This window comes from Mustela lutreola, chromosome 2 (assembly GCF_030435805.1).
Source record: "Mustela lutreola isolate mMusLut2 chromosome 2, mMusLut2.pri, whole genome shotgun sequence".
Taxonomy (NCBI): domain Eukaryota; kingdom Metazoa; phylum Chordata; class Mammalia; order Carnivora; family Mustelidae; genus Mustela; species Mustela lutreola.
Window position 1 is genome coordinate 71,292,892 of NC_081291.1, and position 18,864 is coordinate 71,311,755.

General features: G+C 36.7%; 1 protein-coding gene across 50 annotated transcripts in view; it reads right to left on the reverse strand.

The window, feature by feature from the left end:
• CLASP2 (cytoplasmic linker associated protein 2) overlaps window positions 1-18,864 on the reverse strand; it is a 184,007-nt gene that overhangs the window by 6,467 nt on the left and 158,676 nt on the right. For all 50 annotated transcript variants that reach the window (XM_059162220.1, XM_059162231.1, XM_059162224.1 and 47 more), the window contains 5 exons: window positions 17,689-17,795; window positions 16,157-16,310; window positions 12,405-12,633; window positions 4,211-4,404; window positions 3,576-3,704 (listed from right to left, as the gene is read on the reverse strand). In XM_059162220.1, coding sequence (XP_059018203.1) covers window positions 3,576-3,704; window positions 4,211-4,404; window positions 12,405-12,633; window positions 16,157-16,310; window positions 17,689-17,795 — 813 coding nt within the window. The remainder of the gene's footprint in view (window positions 1-3,575; window positions 3,705-4,210; window positions 4,405-12,404; window positions 12,634-16,156; window positions 16,311-17,688; window positions 17,796-18,864) is intronic.

An 18,864-nucleotide genomic window follows, 5' to 3' on the forward strand; every position in this document is an offset into this window, starting at 1 on the left:
GTTCAAGCTCCAAGTGAGGTGAAAACGTTACTTAAAGATAAAATCTTAAAAAAGTCTCATTAATGGGTTATCAACTTAACATGCTATTCCTTCATCTGTTTATAATGATTTTCTTTCCTTCTGTATTGGGCCAGTGGAGGGCCAACACTAATTTTATAATGAAGAGAAGAAATGGCTGTCTTTCTATTTTAGTAGAATCTGTAATCTCTAGAGATGGTCTTGGGACCATGTAAAAATTATTGCTTTTGTTTCTAATTTAGTAGTTTCTCACTTTGGATCTCAATCTATGAGAGGTACTAAGAAAGGCACAGTGGCAAATATACTGGAGGTCAGAAGACCCAGGGCTAATTTTAGATGTAATGCCTTAAGAATGTCAATTTTATCTTTTGTAAAAATAGAGATGCCAGGCCTTATTTGGGTCAGAAGGTGGATAACTACAAATATTAGTTTTTTAAATCTTCAGCAAGATACTACAGATGTTCTACTACTAAACACCAGCTGAATAAAAAAAGAAATCTAAGTAAGAATCCATATAGATTTAGAAGTTATGACTCACTCTCCTATAAGACCTCTAGTCATTATCTTCTGAATATTCAGAGGGTTTCGATTTCTTCAAATCCTCACAACACTACTTGATTTTCTTTTTCATTTTTTAAAAAAGATTTATTTATTTATTTAAGTAATCTCTATGGTCAACGTAGAGCTTAAACTCAAGATCCCAACATCAAGAGCCATATGTTCTTTCAATTGAGCAAATCAGGTACCCCCGAATCCTCACCAACACTTATTGTTTTTCTTCCTCATGTATGTGAAGTGGTAGCTCATTGTGGGTTTAGTGTATTTTCCTAATGAGTACTGATATTGGGCATTTTTTCATGTGCTTATTGGCAATTTGCATGTCTTCTTTGGATAAGAGTCTATTCAGGTCCTTAGTTCATTAAAAAAAAATAATTCATTTATTTATTTTAGAGAGAGAGAGAGAGAGCAAGCATGAGCAGGGTGAGGGGCAGGGGGGAGAGGTAGGAGGGGGAGGAGAGAGAGAGAGAAGCAGATTCCCCACTGAGCACGTAGCTCAATCCCATGCCCTGAAATCAAGTCAGACGCTCAACGGACTGAGCCAACCAGGCACCCCATTCTTTGTTCATTTTTAAATTGGGTTCTCTTTTTGTTGTTGAGTTGCAAGAGTTTTTTAATATATTACCTTATCAGACATAGGACTTGCAAAAATTTTCTTCTTCTTTCCACTTTCTTTAGAGTGCCCTTTGAAGCACAGAAGTTTTCTTTTTTTATACATTATTTAAATTTGTGACACTGATTTTTAAATTTTACTTATTTATTTTTGAGTAAACTCTATGCCCTACATGGGCTTGAACTCATAACCCCAAGATCAAGAGTTTCATGATTTATTGACTGACCCAGCTAGGTGCCACTGAAGCATGAAAGTTTTTATTTATTATTATTATTTAAAAAAAGATTTCCTTTATTTATTTGACAGAGAGAGACACAGCAAGAGAGGGAACACAAGCAGTAGAGGTGGGAGACGGAGAAGCAGGCTTCCTGCTGAGCAGGGTGCCCTGGGATCATGACCTGAAGGCAGATGCTTAACTGACTGAGCCACCCAGACACCCTTTTCTATTATTTAAAAAAATACTTTATTATACATTTTTTAAAGATTATTTGAGAGAGAGAGTGAGCATGAGCAGGAGAGGCAGAGGTAGAGGGTGAGGGAGAGAGAATCTCAAACCAACTCCCAGCTGAGTGCAGAGCCCAAAGGCTCAAAGCTCAGGACTCTGAGATCATGACTGGAGCCAAAATCAAGAATGGGATACTTAACTGATGGAGCCCCCCAGGTGCCCTCAAAAGATTTTAAGTAATCTCTATACCCAACGTGGGGCTTGAACTTATAACCTTGAGATCAATAGTCACATGCTCTACCAACTGAGCCACCTGGGCATCCTGAAGCAACAAAGTTTCAAATTTTGATTAAGTCCAATACATGTTTTTGTTGTGGTTGTTGGCTACTTGTGCTTTTAGTGTTGTATCTAAGAAACTACTGCTTAATCCAAGATGGCAAAGATTTACATCCATGCTTTCTTCTGAAAGTTGTAGTTTCAGCTCTTAAATTTAGTTTTGATCTATTTTGTCTTACTGCTATTTTTTAACTTTCCTTGTTTGACTTCTTTCACTTATATTTTGGTTCTACCAGAGGCACCTCATGTTACTGCTCTGGTGCTTTACACATGAAACTAATCTAACACTGTATGTTGACTAATTGGTATTTAAATAAAAGTTTAAAAAGGCTAATTTTTTTACACAACTATAAATAAAAAGAGATAGATGGGTAGATGAGACAGATTTACAGGACTCTTTCAGGAAAGCTGTCCTCATTATTTTATTGAATAAACTTTGAACAGACATCTACCTCCTACAGGCACTTTACCATTTTAATAATGATTCTTCTTAAGTTACTTCAAAAAAACAAATTCTTGTTTTTTTTTTTTTTTTAAAGATTTTATTTGTTTATTTGCCAGAGACAGAGATCACAAGTAGACATAGAGGCAGGCAGAGAGAGAGGGGGAAGCAGGCTCCCTGCTGAGCAGAGAGCCCAATGTGGGACTCAATCCCAAGACCATGAGATCATGACCTGAGCCAAAGGCAGAGGCTTAACCCACTGAGCCACCCAGGTGTCCCTCAAAAAAGCCAATTCTTATTGATAAGTGGACAGTAATGGCTGGTGATTTCTAAATTGGAAAACTACAAGTCAAATTAAGAAGGAAAAAATGAAATCAAGATTATATCCTAGAGCTGGCTTATTTTAGGTGAAAGACCATGATATCCACAGCTCATTTAATAGAAAAAATATGACTGGAACATCAAAGTTAAGTGTTCATTTGATTGAAATGACTGACACTCTTCAAGGGTATACTTCAAGCAGTGTTTATACATTTCATGTGATAATATAAGTACTGAGAATAGGGTATTTAGTCTAAAGATACAAATATAGTGATCTGAAGGGGCACTGCACCCAAATGTTTATAGCAGCAATGTCCACAATAGCCAAACTATGGAAAAAACCTAGATGTCCATCAACAGATAAATGGATAAAGAGGTGGTATATATCTACAATGGAATACTATGCAGCCATCAAAAGAAACAAAATCTTGCCATTTGCAGTGATATGGATGGAACTAGAGGGTATTACTGAGCAAAGTAAGTCAATCGGAGAAAAACGATTACCATATGATCTCCCTGATAGGAGGAATTTGAGAGGCAGAGTAGGGGGTTATGGGAGATAGGGAAGCAAAAAATGAAACAAGATGGGATCGGGAGGGAGACAAACCGTAAGAGACTCTTAATCCTAAAAAACAAACTGAGGGTTGCTGGGAGGAAGGAGGAAATGGAGAGGGTGGTTGGGTTATGGACATTGGGGATAGTATGTGCTATGGTGAGTGCTATGAAGTGTGTAAGCCTGACGATTCACAGATCTGTACCCTTGGGGCAAATAATCCATTATATAATTAATAAAAAAAGAAGTTCTGAGAATAAAATAATAATTTAATGGTCACGTAACTTACCTCCTTATGAGGATCTTTATGTGCTTCCAATGTTTTCATGACAGTCAGTTCTGCATAGTTTTTAAATCTGGCTGGTTGATGCCTTAGGATTTCTCTTAAAACCTTTAATGCCAAAGCCCTGATTGTAGGCTAAGAAGAAATATTTTAATGTTTTTAATATTTTGGGTTGTAGACAATCTTCCATATTTTCCATTTCTGTAACTTAAGGGTCTTAACATCAGGGCAGGGATAAGTTGTAGACAACTGCACAAAGTATACGGTATATTACATAATTAAGTTTTCACGTCTATAGTTGAAAACTTAAATCGCACTTTTTATACTTGTAGGAGATCAAGAACCAACAACATCCTATGAAACAGGAAATTACACTTTTGAACAAGTAGTTTAAATACGCAAAACAAGCAACTTGCACTCTCCTATAAAAATAACATCAGCAACCTTTAATTTTTCCCATTGTCAATTGTTCAAAATCATTGAACTATTGGTTTAGAAGAAAAAGTACTCATTATGAAAATTTCACACAGGAAGAAGCAGTAAGAGACTCATTTTCCCAATTTCCAAATCTGTGTAGTTCTTGATTAACCAGCAATCAAAGACAGGAAAACAGGTTATTATTTACACATCCTGCCATTTACCTCTTTATCCCCAAGGGTTTCAAGCAATAGAAGTAATATTGTTTTGAAATGTTCATCCCAAACACTGAAAGATTCTTCCTGTGTCAGTTTCATGAGTTCATAGAGGGCGATTTTTCTTTCTTCTACACGTTCATTGTGGTTAGACAGCTCCTTCAATAGCTCTGCAACCAGGTCAGAGTGGTCGAGGGAAAGATCTGGCAAGAGGACATAATGTTAATTCTGCAACTTTATAGGTCAGCTCTCCTAAGTATGGGGATGATGACTTTATAACATTACGAAACAGACAATGTTAGTTTTAAGAAAAAAAAAAAAAAAAGATTAATTTTCTTTTCCATTTTTTCATCTTGAAAACACCAATTCTAGTTTAAAACTTTTTGTAATGAAAATTCACATAAAAAAATATAATGGACCCTTACACACCCCTCACCCAGATTTAACAATTATTAAGATTTTATCATTCTTGCTTCATCTTCATCCCTTCCCACTTTTTTGCCTGAAATATTTCTAGTAAATGGCAAATAAATCATTTAATCCTTACTTCAGTATGCATTTCTATGGTGCCATGACAGGAGGCTCACAATGTTTGGGTACTCCATTTTTAGTGATATTAATAAAAACCACTGGATTTAAGTGGTGACAACTTGATCCCATCACTGTAAAGTTCCCTATCAATTAAAAAAATTTTTTTTTTAAATTTTTTTTAAGAGAGAGAGGGAGAGTTTCCTCGCCTTGGGGGAGAGAAAGAATTCTAAGCAGGCTCCATGCCCAGCACAGAGCCTGATCTGGGGCTCGATCCACAACTCCGATCATGACCTGAGCCAGAATTAAGAGTTGGACATCCAATGGACTAAGCCACTCAGGTACCACCCCCCAATTTTTTTTTTTTTTTTTTTTTAAGATTTATTTGAGAGAGGGAGAGTGAGCACGTGCACATGAGTGGGGGAAAGGGCACAGGGAGAGGGAGAGAGAATCAGGCAGACTCCAGCTGAGCCCAATGCAGGGCTGGATCATAGGACTCTGAGATCACAACCTGAGCAGAAACCAAGAGTTGAACGCTTATCCACCAGTGCCACCCAGGCACCCCAATCAATCTTTTAGTAATGGTTCCATCCACTGATTACTCTTGTTATTTTATTAGAAATTAAAAATGGGCTGGAATTCTTCTGTAGAGAATAACTTTATCAACTAGAGCTATTCTGATTATCCTGAAATATTGTTTGATAGAAGAGGCAGAATACTTAATATTGTCCCTTAAATTTCAGAGCCAAGAGTTGGTTGTAAAAATTATCAAAGAGTTTTGTTTTTGCTTTCTTTTTTGAAGTATAATCGTGAACTCATGAATTTTATGAATGTTAAAGGACACTTAAAGTGCTTGAATAATTTTTGTAGGAAAGATAGTTACATCCCAAAATTCATATTAAAACATTATAAAATACTGGAATTCTTCCCAAATTCTTTTGTTGATAAATGATAAATTCAGCCCTTCCAGAACTTGGACACACAGTGGCCTGAGCTTGTGCTGTAGACCCTTCCTTAACTCCGCTGGAACAAAATAACTACAGAATATGGTGCCTGAGCTTGGAAGATACACCTGGGGTGACTCCCTCTCCCAAATCTCCAGAGAGACAGTTGACGTCATGGAGCTATACTGTCTGTAGGTCCACTTGGCCTACATGCTGTTCTTTCATAGGATGGGCTGCCACTTACACTGATCCTAACAGGCCAGAGAAGGCTTGTGAATCTGGCATCTGGGAAATGGCTGTTGCCTATAAAAGCAAAGGCGCAAGAGGAAAGAACCGCTTCCCAAAAATGAACCTTGAGGTTGCAGTTTGCTAGATGGTCACTATTGGTCCATAAAAACAGAAGCTACCAAGAAGCTACCACTGACCTATACTAATGGCCTGACATTTTAGGTTGTGGAGAACCTACTCTTACAAGTAGGGGAAAGAAAAATTATATTTTACTTAAGGTGATTTGGAAACCTAAGGAAAGGAAATTAAACTGAACCATTAGAATAGATGGGTTCAGGGAGCCTCGGTGGCTCAGATAGTTAAGCGTCTGACTCTTGATTTCAGCCCAGGTCATTATAGCAGGGTCACAGGACTGAGCCCCATGCTGGGCTCTGCACTGGGCACAGAGCCTGTTTAAGATTATTTCTCTCTTTGCCTTTGCCCCTTCCCCATGCCCTCTCTAAAAAAAAAAAGGGACACCTGGGTGGCTCAGTTGGTTGAGCCGCTGCCTTCGGCTCAGTTCATGATCCCAAGGTCCTGGGATTGGGTCCCGCATGGGGCTCCTTGCTTGGCGGAGAGCCTGCTTCTCTCGCTGCCTCTGCCTGCCTCTCTGCCTGCCTGTGTGTACTCTCTCTCTCGATCTCTGGCAAATATATAAAATCTTAAAAAAAAAAAAAAAAAGAATAGATGAATCTGACTAGAGTAAAACTAACAGATAACAGGGAAGGAAAATTGAACCAAAATGTAGTGACAACAATCATTAACTATTAAAAAAAGAAGTTTACTATGACAACTTTCATGGAACTACAATTAGACCACTAACAACCTCATATACAGAGCATAAAATGTGATTGCTGAACTTAAAAATGAGAAATAGTCTGGAAAGAATGACCACCAAGTGAACCAAATTAGGGTTTTTGAAGAATCTCTGTAAAATGCAGAGCAAAATCATAAAGAAGAAGAAATCTGCATTCAAAGATGGTATCTTACTTGGAGGATAAAAACAGTCTTATAATAATTTCAGTATAAAGACCAACACTGGAACAGTACTGCCACTGTAACAGCTGCTACTGTGGCAGAATAAATGCATCTCTATATATCTCACAAAAGTCACTCCTGCAGTCATGTTATCAGACTTTCACAGATGTCAGAGGATCAGTCATTCTATTTAGAGTTTTATTTTATTTCAGCTCAATAAAGGAAATTCACACACACAAAAAATGCTTTCGAAGGAATGCAGCTTTTTCTTCCATTAATACAGGCTTTGTAATTACTCTAGGAGATAATTAGAAATGACTTGACATAAAGTGGTCTGAACAGATGACTAACAGAAAAATAATTTCTGCAAAAGAAACCACATATTTTGTTCCAAAACTGATTTATAGAATACAAATGAGAAAACCTAAAGTACTCCATTAAGATAAAGTGTAACCAATTCTATATCCTCACGAGAGGCATCATGGTCATGGGAAAAGGCAGGCTCTGGAGTCCCACTAAACCTGTGCCTCTTACTTTGTGCAACAGGCACACGTTCTTAATTAGTGCTGAGGCTCAATTTTATTATGAGTAAAATGGGCTGACTTTCTATGGTCATAGTGAAGACCTGGGCTCAGAATACAGTAAACTCACTAATATTAATTTTCTTTGTTCTTATGACAAATATTGGTACTATTACAATTCTGATATTTTTGTTGCAGTGCTGAAAAAATATGGGATACTCTTTTCACTGGCTAACTTTAATATGAGTCTCTTGCTTAACAGAACTATCCTCATTAGCAGTAGTATTCTGGAATATTATAGTCCCCGGTAAACTTCACAAAGATCATAATTACATGTGGACATTAGTGAAATTTTATTTTTACTTGTTGATTTTGAATAATTTATCACTTATGTATGTATGTCTATAGTGTGAGTAACAGACATACTAAATAAGTCTCAGAATTTCAAAACGATTTCTTTTTATAGAAATTCTGAGTTGAACAAAATTATTATCTTCTGCCAAAACTTATGGACTCTAAAAACAAAAAAGGAGAAATTTTGCATTGAGGTAGACATGGAAAGAAAATCAAAAGAGCAATGGAGGCAAATAAAATTAAAAAGAATGGGTGACATTAGCAATGTTCACAATAAAATAATGTCAAACAAGATCTTCCCTATCTCAATTTTAAAAATGAAAATAAACAATAAGTGATTAATTACTATATGAAGCTTAGAGCAACTATTTTGCTTAACTAATGGTTTAATCCATTTTCAAAGACTGTTCAGCATAAAATGACTGTCTTATGTTTTAGAAATCAATAAAGTATTATGCTGTGAAGAAATAATTTTCTCGTTCAAAAATATTCTATCCAGTTTAGACTTTCCAACGATGTCCTCCTTTAACAAATGGAAAATATAAGACCTTAAGTAAAGGAAAAGAGAATCAGTCAGTTACTAAGTAGGTACTCTTCATTTCTTTTTAAAAGATTTTATTTGACAGAGAGAGAGAAAGAGAGAACCCACAAGCAAGGGGAGCAGCAGGCAGAGGGAGAAGCACGTTCTCTGATGAGTAAGAAGTCCGATGTGGGACTTGATCCCAGGACACCAGGATCATGACCTAAGCTGAAGGCTGATGCTTAACCAAATGAGCCAGGCATCCCCCGAAGTGTAATCTTCCTAAGCTGTCACAGTTTTGGCTTTGTGATATATTAATTCTCTTAACATAAGCAGTTGCTAAAAACATGATTTCTCAGCCTCATAAATAAGAGATTTTTTCCATTCATCAAAAATACAAATGACCAGGCCTGGGGACACAAATTCCTGAGCAGAGTAAGCAGGGTTTTTTCCCACATGGGAGAGTGGCAAAGTACAGAATTTTAGAGTTCAACCAGGGCAAGAAAGGTGTCCACATGGAGTGGTGACCAGGTGTGTCAGGGCCCAAGCACATTGAAGGTGTCCACGTGGAGTGGCAGAGCCCAGCAAGGTGAGGAGGTAGTGGCAGAGATGGAAAACTGATGGCATACAAGAAGATTGATGAAATAAGTAAATATATTAAAGATAATGAAAGCCAGGTTTCTCAATGTCAGAAAAAATATGGAAAAGGAGGAAATAAGAATTAATCTCATGGTGCTAAATTGGGATTGGAATAAACACATAGCTTTTGATATCGAAATAAACAAATATAAATCAGTGTGTGTACACAGATACACACACACACACACACACACTCCTTAAACTCTGGCCCCTGAAAGGTCTTGGAAATAGTGAATATCCCACTAGTAGTGAGTATACTTTGTGCCCAGACTCTAGCCTTTAAAGACCATTTTCTATTAAATGAAACCAAGGATCACTCCTTGGAGAAATGACTGATTCCAGGACTCAAGAAGGGAAGTCCAGCATTCTGTTATGCCAGCATGCAAGGACGGGGACATGTCAAAAGAACAGGTCAAATCAAAGACAATTTGAGCATCAAAATAAATGATAGTTACAAATTATAACCTACTGAGTACAATGCAAACTGAGTTCACAGTTAGGAATATGTAAATGAAACTTTTTAAATGAATAAACTTTAATATAGTTTTAAAGTAACTCCCCACAAGACACTTACTAATTATAGAATGAGTAATTTCACAGTGGAGAAGCCTGGTAAGCACCACCATAATCAAGTGACTAAAGTTTATATCACCGTCAAAGAGCAAAGTGAAATCATGTATTACCTGAAGAATGCACTATCACTTCTGGAACCCTGATGCCAAGAGCACATGACCTGAATCCAATCACGAGAAAACATCAGACAAACCTAAATTGAGGGAAATGCTACAAAATAATAGGTCTCTGACACTCAAAAGTGCCACGGTCATGAGAACAAAGGAAAGACTGAACACTGAAGAAGACAAAGGACACATGATGACTCAATGCAATGTGAGATTCTAAAGTGGATCCTCTGGCTCGAAGGTTTTTTTTTTTTAAAGATTTTTATTTATTTATTTGACAGACAGAGATCACAAGTAGGCAGAGAGCCAGGCAGAGAGAGAGAGGGGGAAGCAGGCTCCCCGCTGAGCAGAGAGCCCGATGCGGGGCTCGATCCCAGGACCCTGAGATCATGACCTGAGCGGAAGGCAGAGGCTTAACCCACTGAGCCACCCAGGCGCCCCTTGAAGGTTTTTTTTTTTTTTTAATTCAATAAAACATTTACTGGACACATAGTATATATAAATCACCCTGTTGGAAATTGTAAGAAACCTAGCAATGATTAAGATATGGTTTCTCTTCCCAAGGAATTTATATTTTAGTACCTTAGTATAACACCTCAAAAGAGTAAATAAGGACTACAACACTGTAAATAAAGTATTTGGGGACACAGAAAAGAAAGTAAGTCAGAAATAGCAACTTTTTTGTTTAAAATATTGCAGTTGAGTTTGGCGATGAGCACTAGGTGTTGTATGGGAGTGCTGAATCACTAAATTGCACACCTGAAACTAATATTACACTGTATTAACTAACTAACTGGAATTTAAATAAAAACTTTAAAAAAATACTGCAGTTGATTTTGGGAATTTTATTTTACATCCTGCTTTACTCCTTTTTATTTGTTCTTAATGGATGGATAATGTGATAAAAATGTGACAAGAACATCCCATTACAAATCAGCATCTAATGAGGTATAAGGGCAGATGTTTATTATTGTACTAATGATAATTACCTGATTTGGATGAGTAGATTGTGGTTACGTGGGAGAATGTCTTTATGGAAAGTACATTCTAAAGTATTTGGGGTGATTGAGCAGTATTTAGGCAGCTTACTCTCAAATGGTTCAAGGAAAAGTTCTTTGTGCTATACCCCCCATCTTTTAAGCTTTTGATTGTTTAAAAAAAAAAAAAATATATATATATATATTGCCTTTGATTGTTAAAAAAAAATGTATACATATATATATTTTGTAGCCAAGGCAAGCAATGTCAGTGGAACCAATTTGGTTTGCATGTGACCTCTGTACATAAATAATTTAAGAATAACTAAAGGTTTAAAGGACATGCTCATTCTAGGTCCAATTTATTCCCTCCTGTTTTGCTGCTACTGTGACTAAACCTCAGTAACAGAGTAACTAGTTGTGACAGATCAAAACACACTGCAGTGAATAATTTTGGCAATTTTATACATTCTTATGTAATTTAGACTCAGTATGGCAAGTTGTCATAATTTTGCCTTTGTGGTAATTATAATATATTAAGACTCTTAACATGACATATTGGTAAAAACATGATTTGTCAACCTTATTGGGAATCAAAGAAATAAAAATGAAGAGATTTTTCCACTTACCAAATTACAAAAATTACAAAATATTTCTGATATCTAACTTCTCAGTCTCCCTAATAATTAGGGAAATGCTCATTAGGATGGTTTATTTTATATTCATCATGGTGATGGATTTCAAAATTTTAAAAAGTTTGAACATTCTGTGCTGGTGAGGAAATCAGCACTACCTAAACTAGCCAAGTGTTTTGAGTTGGTAACTGGGTAGTAACTCTCAAAATTTCAACTCAATATCCCTTTATTGAGCAATTCATCTCTAGGACTCTCAAATTATTATGTATGTGCATAAAAGTTTATGCAGTAATATGTTCACTGACAGCAATACTGGGGGAACAAAGGAAAACCAGAAACTACATAAGTATAATATCATGAATAAGGGGATACTTTCAAATTTAACCACATAGTTATCTATTACTTTATATTACTTAAGTTTTCAATTACAAAAATTAATAAATTATGTAATTTGTAGAGAAAAAAAATGTAATTCCCTCTTATTAAAAATACCTAAACTATTTGCAGTATTTTGTATTTTATATCAGTTTTTATACATTTTATATGTGAACCTAACTGCATACTGTAATTGGAAGGGCAGGTAGGTAGTACATTTCTACCCTCTTTCAGATGTGACACTCTGAACAGTCAACCAAATATCAGGCTGGACAACTCAGTGTTAGAGCTAGTCCCACACCCTTGGTATAAGCCACTGAAAGTACAGAGCTAGTCCTAAGCTGGCTCCAAATTCTAATGATAGCTTCCCTCACATTGGTCTTGCATCTCACTAGAGTTTCTGATTTTATATTTTATTAAAGGGATACTATTAAGAATGGGTAGTTCTTCAAAGGTTTTTGTCATGCTGGTATTAAAAACTGATGACTGAATTATGTCTAGAAATAAACTAAATTTATAAGCTACAACTGATTTCAGTTGTTTCTGGGCAGTCAGTAAGGATTTCCTGATGTTTGAGGATGATCTCAGGATTACCCTGTTTATCATTCTGGGGTAGAAAACTACCAAACCACTAGAAATGAGCTCCTAAAAGATGGGAGAAACATTTTCATCCCAAAGCTCCTTACTTCTTCAGGAGTTATAATAAAAGAGCACATGTATTTCTTTTGTTTCATTGACTACCAATCCTCTAAAATACAGGTGACAAAATATGACCCAGAACCTACCATCTGGAAACTGGTCGGCATCATCATCAAACATGGCTTCCTTGAGGGCAGACTTATTGAAGGGACTGATGCTATCTGAATAGTTATATGGATTATAGTCTCGAGCGCGAGGAGAGGAGTGAGCAGGCATTGAATGGAGCAACGAAGCTTTATTATCAAGGGCTGTCTGGCTTGAGTCAGTAGCATCACCTCCTGCTCTTGGGTCAGGCATCCCAGGACCACCACACATCTATTAATGGGGAGAAGGCACAGCAAATTAATTCATTTTCTAAAAAACATTTTACTTATTTATTTATTTGAGAGAAAGAAAGGGGGAGTAGGGGTTCAACTTCATGACCTGACCCTGAGAGATCATGACTTGAGCCAAAATCAAGAGTCAGACACTTAACTGACTGAGGCACCCAGGTGCCTTGCAAATAATTTATTTTTAAGTATCTCTGAAATTCTAGATTCTTCTTTACTGCTTCAAAGTCGACTTAAAAAAGGTAACAATTAACAGCTAAAAAAAGTAATGGGAATCAACACAATAAGTTAAAACTTATTTAAAATGTCAAAATTTAAAGTAAAGGTGTAAAAAAAAACCAAACCCACAGCTGTGAGGGCAATAAGAAAAATAAAAGAATGCTGTTGCTAATTCCTATAGTTCCCTTGCTAATGGCTTGACCAAAGGATATACAGTGGGATTACCAAAAGCTTCTCTATGCCACTTAAAGATGTAAAAGGATTTTCATTAGCAACACAGAACTAAAAGCTGGCAGGTTCCATTATTAAGGCAGTAAATTACACAATGACAGATTGTCAACAAAGTACAAGAGGATCAAATTTTTTTTAAAAGGCCTGTTATTAAAAAAAAGAGGCCTCAAGGACTATACCCTTTGAATAGATGTCTGCTGAAGTTTGATCACATTAACATATTTATCAAAACATCAATACTAACACTGATACTAATACTAGTATGAAAATCATTACAACTGTCAATATTACCATTGTCACCATCTACTCACAGCAACTACATGCTAAGCCATTACTCAGGTGCTTTACAAATATTCTTCATGTATTTACTGTGCTCCTACTGCCTGCCAGGGATTGTTCTTGGCAGTGGGGATATACTGGTGAACAAAATGGAGAACGAGGTCCACTTTCATGGAGTTCACATTTCTTTTTTTTTTTTTTTTATTTTTTTTTATTTTTTTAAAAGATTTTATTTATTTATTTATTTGACAGAGAGAAATCACAAGTAGATGGAGAGGCAGGCAGAGAGAGAGAGAGAGAGGGAAGCAGGCTCCCTGCTGAGCAGAGAGCCCGATGCGGGACTCGATCCCCAGGACCCTGAGATCATGACCTGAGCCGAAGGCAGCGGCTTAACCCACTGAGCCACCCAGGCGCCCCTGGAGTTCACATTTCTAACCACAACAAATGAGTAAAGTATCCAGTATGGTAGAAGGTGACTAGTGTATGGGAGGCAGTGCAGGATTGAAGGGACCATGAGCACTGTGGTGGGAGGAAGGAGGGTGCAGATTCGACAGGGTCAGAGTAAGACCTCTGAACAAAGATTTGAAGGAAGCGAGGAAATCAGCCATGGAGCTACCTGGAAGAAGGATGTCAAAATATGAGGGAAGAGGCGAGACAAAGGCCCTGAAGCAAGAGCATGCCCAGGAAGTTCAAGGAATAGCAAGAAGGCCAGTGTGGCTGGAGCAGAGGAAAGTAGTAGATGAGGTCAGAGGGGTAAAAGGGGAAAGAAAAAGCCTATTGTGTAGACTTTGGATATTACTCTGGGACCTCCTATGGAGTTATATAAATCGAGGAGTGAGAATGGATGACAGGAAGCCAATGTGCAGAATCAAGAAGGCCAGTTAAGTGCTTATTTTAATAACCCAGGTGAGAGAATTGATGATGATCATGTTTCAAGCCAGAATGGCAGTGATGGGAAGTGGATGGATTTTGGACGTATTCTGAAAACCAAACTGACAGATTTTTGACAGAGCATGGAGGATGACAGAAAGAGAGCAACTCCTTGGTCCAAGGTTTTTGGCTGAGCAACTAGTGCTGCTGTCAACTGAAACAGAAAAGAGAAGCTCTAGGGGAAAAGACAGGAACTTAAAACAAGGAGCTGGATGTAACAAATTAGTCACATAATTTACTATACTTACAGTAACTTTTAAGGTAGGCAGTAATAATCCTTATTTTCCTAATGAAGACACAGAGGCTTAGAAGGGGTAATGTATGACTAGTTAATAACTCCCAGGAACTGGAATTTAAATTCATTCTGCCAGAATCCACTGCTCGAGCTCCCCACATTGTATCCTGCTATCTCTGAGGTAAAAAAGTCTCAAGCAGTGATTTTTATTACTAAACTGTTACTGCTACCTCATGTAGCTTTTGGGATGGGGAACCTCAAATCTGAGTGGTAAGCTGGCTTTTGGCATCCAGTTTGGTAGGGCCATCTGTCAGACAGGCATGGGGAGAAAAACAACAGCAGGAGAGCAGTCAGGAGGGCAGAGGAGGGAGCCCTTTAGGGATATGCTGAAGCACTGCAATGTTCTACAATTCTGCAAACACTGAGGAACCAGATTCCATAGGAAATGGTGGGATGGCTTGTTTTGAGAAAAGTATTCGGCAGCAGTGTAAAAAACAGCTACTTTTTTTCCCCTCCCCCATGCAAAACAACTACTCTTTGTATGATGGCAGAAGCAACAAACTAGACAATATTTACCAATGTCAGAAAAATGGGTCGTAACATTCTCTCTCAACCGGAGCTGTACAAATTGATGATGCAAATCTCTATCACTACACTTAGTGGAAAATAAAATCCTAAATGCATTTACTCTTATAAGACTACTGTGATCTGGCCCATGTTCCATCCCCCAACTCTTTCACAACAATCTAACAACACCCCCTTTCATCCCAGTTCCCAACTATGCAAAATTTGTTCCCATTTAAATGTCTTTGCACTTGCAAAATTATTCTCTCCTAGATCTTGTATGGCTTTGTTTATTCTCAATGCAAATGCCACTGAGAGAGACCTTCCCTGACCAATTAATCTAAAATAGATTCACTTTGTGTTCTAACATAAAACTCAAAATAGTACTCATCTCTCTCTGAAAATTTATAAGAACTTGAGGGCAGCAACTTTGACTTGTAAAATCCAAGACCTAGAACAGTGCCTGGCATGTATAGATACTCAGTGAACACTCGGAGATGATGGATCCCTTAAAAAATTACATGGCTCAGTGGGTTAAAGCCTCTGCCTTTGGCTCAGGTCATCATCTCAGGGTCCTGGGATCGAGCCCCACATCGGGCTCTCTGCTCAGTGGGAGCCTGCTTCCTCCTCTCTCTCTCTGCCTGCCTCTCTGCCTACTTGTGATCTCTGTCAAATAAATAAATAAAATCTTTAAAAAAAAATTAATCTGAAAAATGACAGGAAGCAAAGTTAAAAAAAAAAAAATAACAAAATCTCTTAATGAGGGGCACCTGGGTGGCTCAGTCAGTTGAGTGTCCGATTCTTGATTTCAGCAAAGGTCATGATTTCAGGTTCATGAGACTGAGCCCCGAGTCAGGTTTCCCACTGGACAAGGAGCCTGCTTAAGATCCTTCCTCTCCCTCTACCCCTGGTCCCGCCATCCCGCTTGAGCATCTCCTCTCTCTCTCTTTAAAGCAAATAAATAAATAAATAAATAAATAAATAAATAAATAAATAGTTAAAAAATCTCTTAATGGAAAAGTCTGCAATGTAAGAATATTCAAATACTCACGGAATCACTATCATCTTTTTTAGAATCCCTTTTCAATGGCTCATTCATATCTTCTTGACTACGGAAACTGAAATTCTGAATTGCTTCAGTGACACCTCTAAGAGAGCTATAAATATCTTCAGAGTTCATATTTTCTGTGTCATAATCAAATGCACTATGAAAAAGACAACTAATTATATTTGTATAGTTTTAAAACACAAACACATTTCCAATTATGTAGGATCCCCAAAGCATAATCAGCAAAACAAAACAAAACCTGACAACTGTAAATGGTTAAGGTATATGTCCTCTTGTCCACCCATCAAGGGCAGCTTACAATGACTCTAAATGCATAGCCCTTAACATCTCATTTATCTGTTACCTTCAAAAATGTTCTGATTAACTAGGGCCAGCAAATTATGACCCCTGAAATCTAAAAATGTTTATTTTTTTAAATAGGTGAGAGCAATGTCAAAATAACATTTCCTAACACCTTTCCAATGAAAATCATATAAATTCTTATTTCAGTGTCCATAAATAAAATGGTATTGGGATCAGCAGCACTTATCTATTCAGGTACCCGCTACAGCTATTTTCACACTGTAACCACAGAACTGAGTAGAGGTAAAAATATAGTGTGGCCCGCAAGGCTGGAAATATTTACCATATGGCCCTTAACAGAAAGTTTGTGAACTCCTGTGATTAACTTATAATTATGGTACAGCTAAAAGAGAAGATAAATGTATTTTACACAAACTTATAGGAAGGCAGAGAAGTTTTAACACCAAACATACATGTTACTGACATTACTTCTATAATCAAATTCTAAAACTCAACTGAATCTGGAATTTCACCATCAAATTGTCACATGTGTGTCACAAGGAATAAACAAGGCAGGTTAAATATGCAATGTATTTTGCTTCCTCAGATGCTGATGAAGTATCCTATAACTGTAATAAATATGATGAAGCATACTATGACATATGGCTAATGAATCATGTCAATAACTATGTAAGTAAATATGAAATAGTATGCAAATGATTTTTTAAAAGGCCAGGAAAAAGTATTAGTTTATTAATGAGTCAAGAACTTCATCTAAAATATAGCCAATGCTTGAACTGCATTAAGTGTGTGAAAATTTTATACAGCTTTTATTTTATATGAAGGACAAATCTCACAGTCACATTCTTTCCTGAAGACACAGACATAATGCCATTTTTATTTTAGCCTTTCCTTATTTTTTCTTTATTTTTATGTTTTTGTCTGTAAGTATATCTCAGAAACATAACTACTCCATTTAATGCTTCAAGCACTAATTTACAAAAGCTGTTTAAGTTTTCTTCTCACTTACAGAAAAATTAGTTATCCAGTGCATTATTTTCATTTAAAGGGTTAGTTTTGGAATAAACTTAAAATTTTTTGAATCTGCTAAGTTTCTGTATGTCAAGACCTTTCAAGTCAAGTGGAAATCAAGTAGAATTACATTATTGTCTGTTGTCTAAGAATGGGAATCAGCAAACACAAGTCATGATGGAAAATAGCCCTTTTATTACCTTGGAGATAAAGTATTCTGTGATGTATTGGTAGGAGAAGTAAGAGGACTGGACCAGTTGGCTGGTGAACGTGGTGTTGGTCTTGTCAAAGGACTTCCCATGGAACCCTGATTAGGGGAGTCAAATAAATATTAACATATGACAGGGAAGTTCAACTAAAAGGCTCTTAGGGAAGTCATGCAATCAAGAAGTTGAACAATGAGAGAGACATATTTGTAGGTGAGTATTCTAAATATTCATGTATTTATCTCTGCTTTCTGTAGGAAAAAACATTTTCCCCATTCAGAAACCTACCTCTAGTCATTTTTTGTTTTCTTCACCTGCTTCCTGCTCTCAAATATTATCAACATTTTCCTTCTCATTGATTCAACAGGACCCCAAACTATTTTATTTTAATTAATTTTTAAATTAAAAAAATATTTTTTTAAAGTAGGCTTGACCTACTTTAGGTCATGACCCTGAAATTGAGAGTTGAAAGGTCTACAGACTGAGCCAGCCAGGTACTCCCCACAAACTGATAATTTTAAATTAGCTTCTCATTGTAAGCCAATATCTTTCCTTCAACCATTATCAATATTCAAATTTTATTCCTCCTTGAGTACGCTTTATAAATGATTTTCTTAAGCATACCAAAGTAAAGTTCATTATTATTATTTTGCCTACCTTTTAAGATATAACCAAACAATCCCTCTCCTTTTAAAAGATAACCAAATATAGTCCCAAGAAATTGTTCTCAGATTGTTTTTAACCTTCAGATGTAACCTGAAGCCCGTCATAAATGTATCTAATTTTTCCCTTACCCATGATCAAATATCGGTCTTTTAATACTTACATTTAATTTTTTAGGCATATTATATAAATGATTCTTGCTATACAGGTACATATAACACTGTAATGTTTCATTTATCCAGACCTTACCTCTCCAAAACAAAATTCTGGATTCAAGCAACCAGGGACCCATAAACCTGTGAACAGGTTTGTGAACACACCTTTTAAAGCCCTACCTTCTTCAGATCTTATTTGTTAACCAAGTCATCCCTTCTAGTCCTCAAATAAGGACTGGTTCCCTTTCCCTGTTCATACCCTGGCCACCATTCACCACCAACCTAATGTATATCAAATTATAACAAAAATATGACAAGCCCAAGGACTATATTTTTTCCAGAACAGTATTTA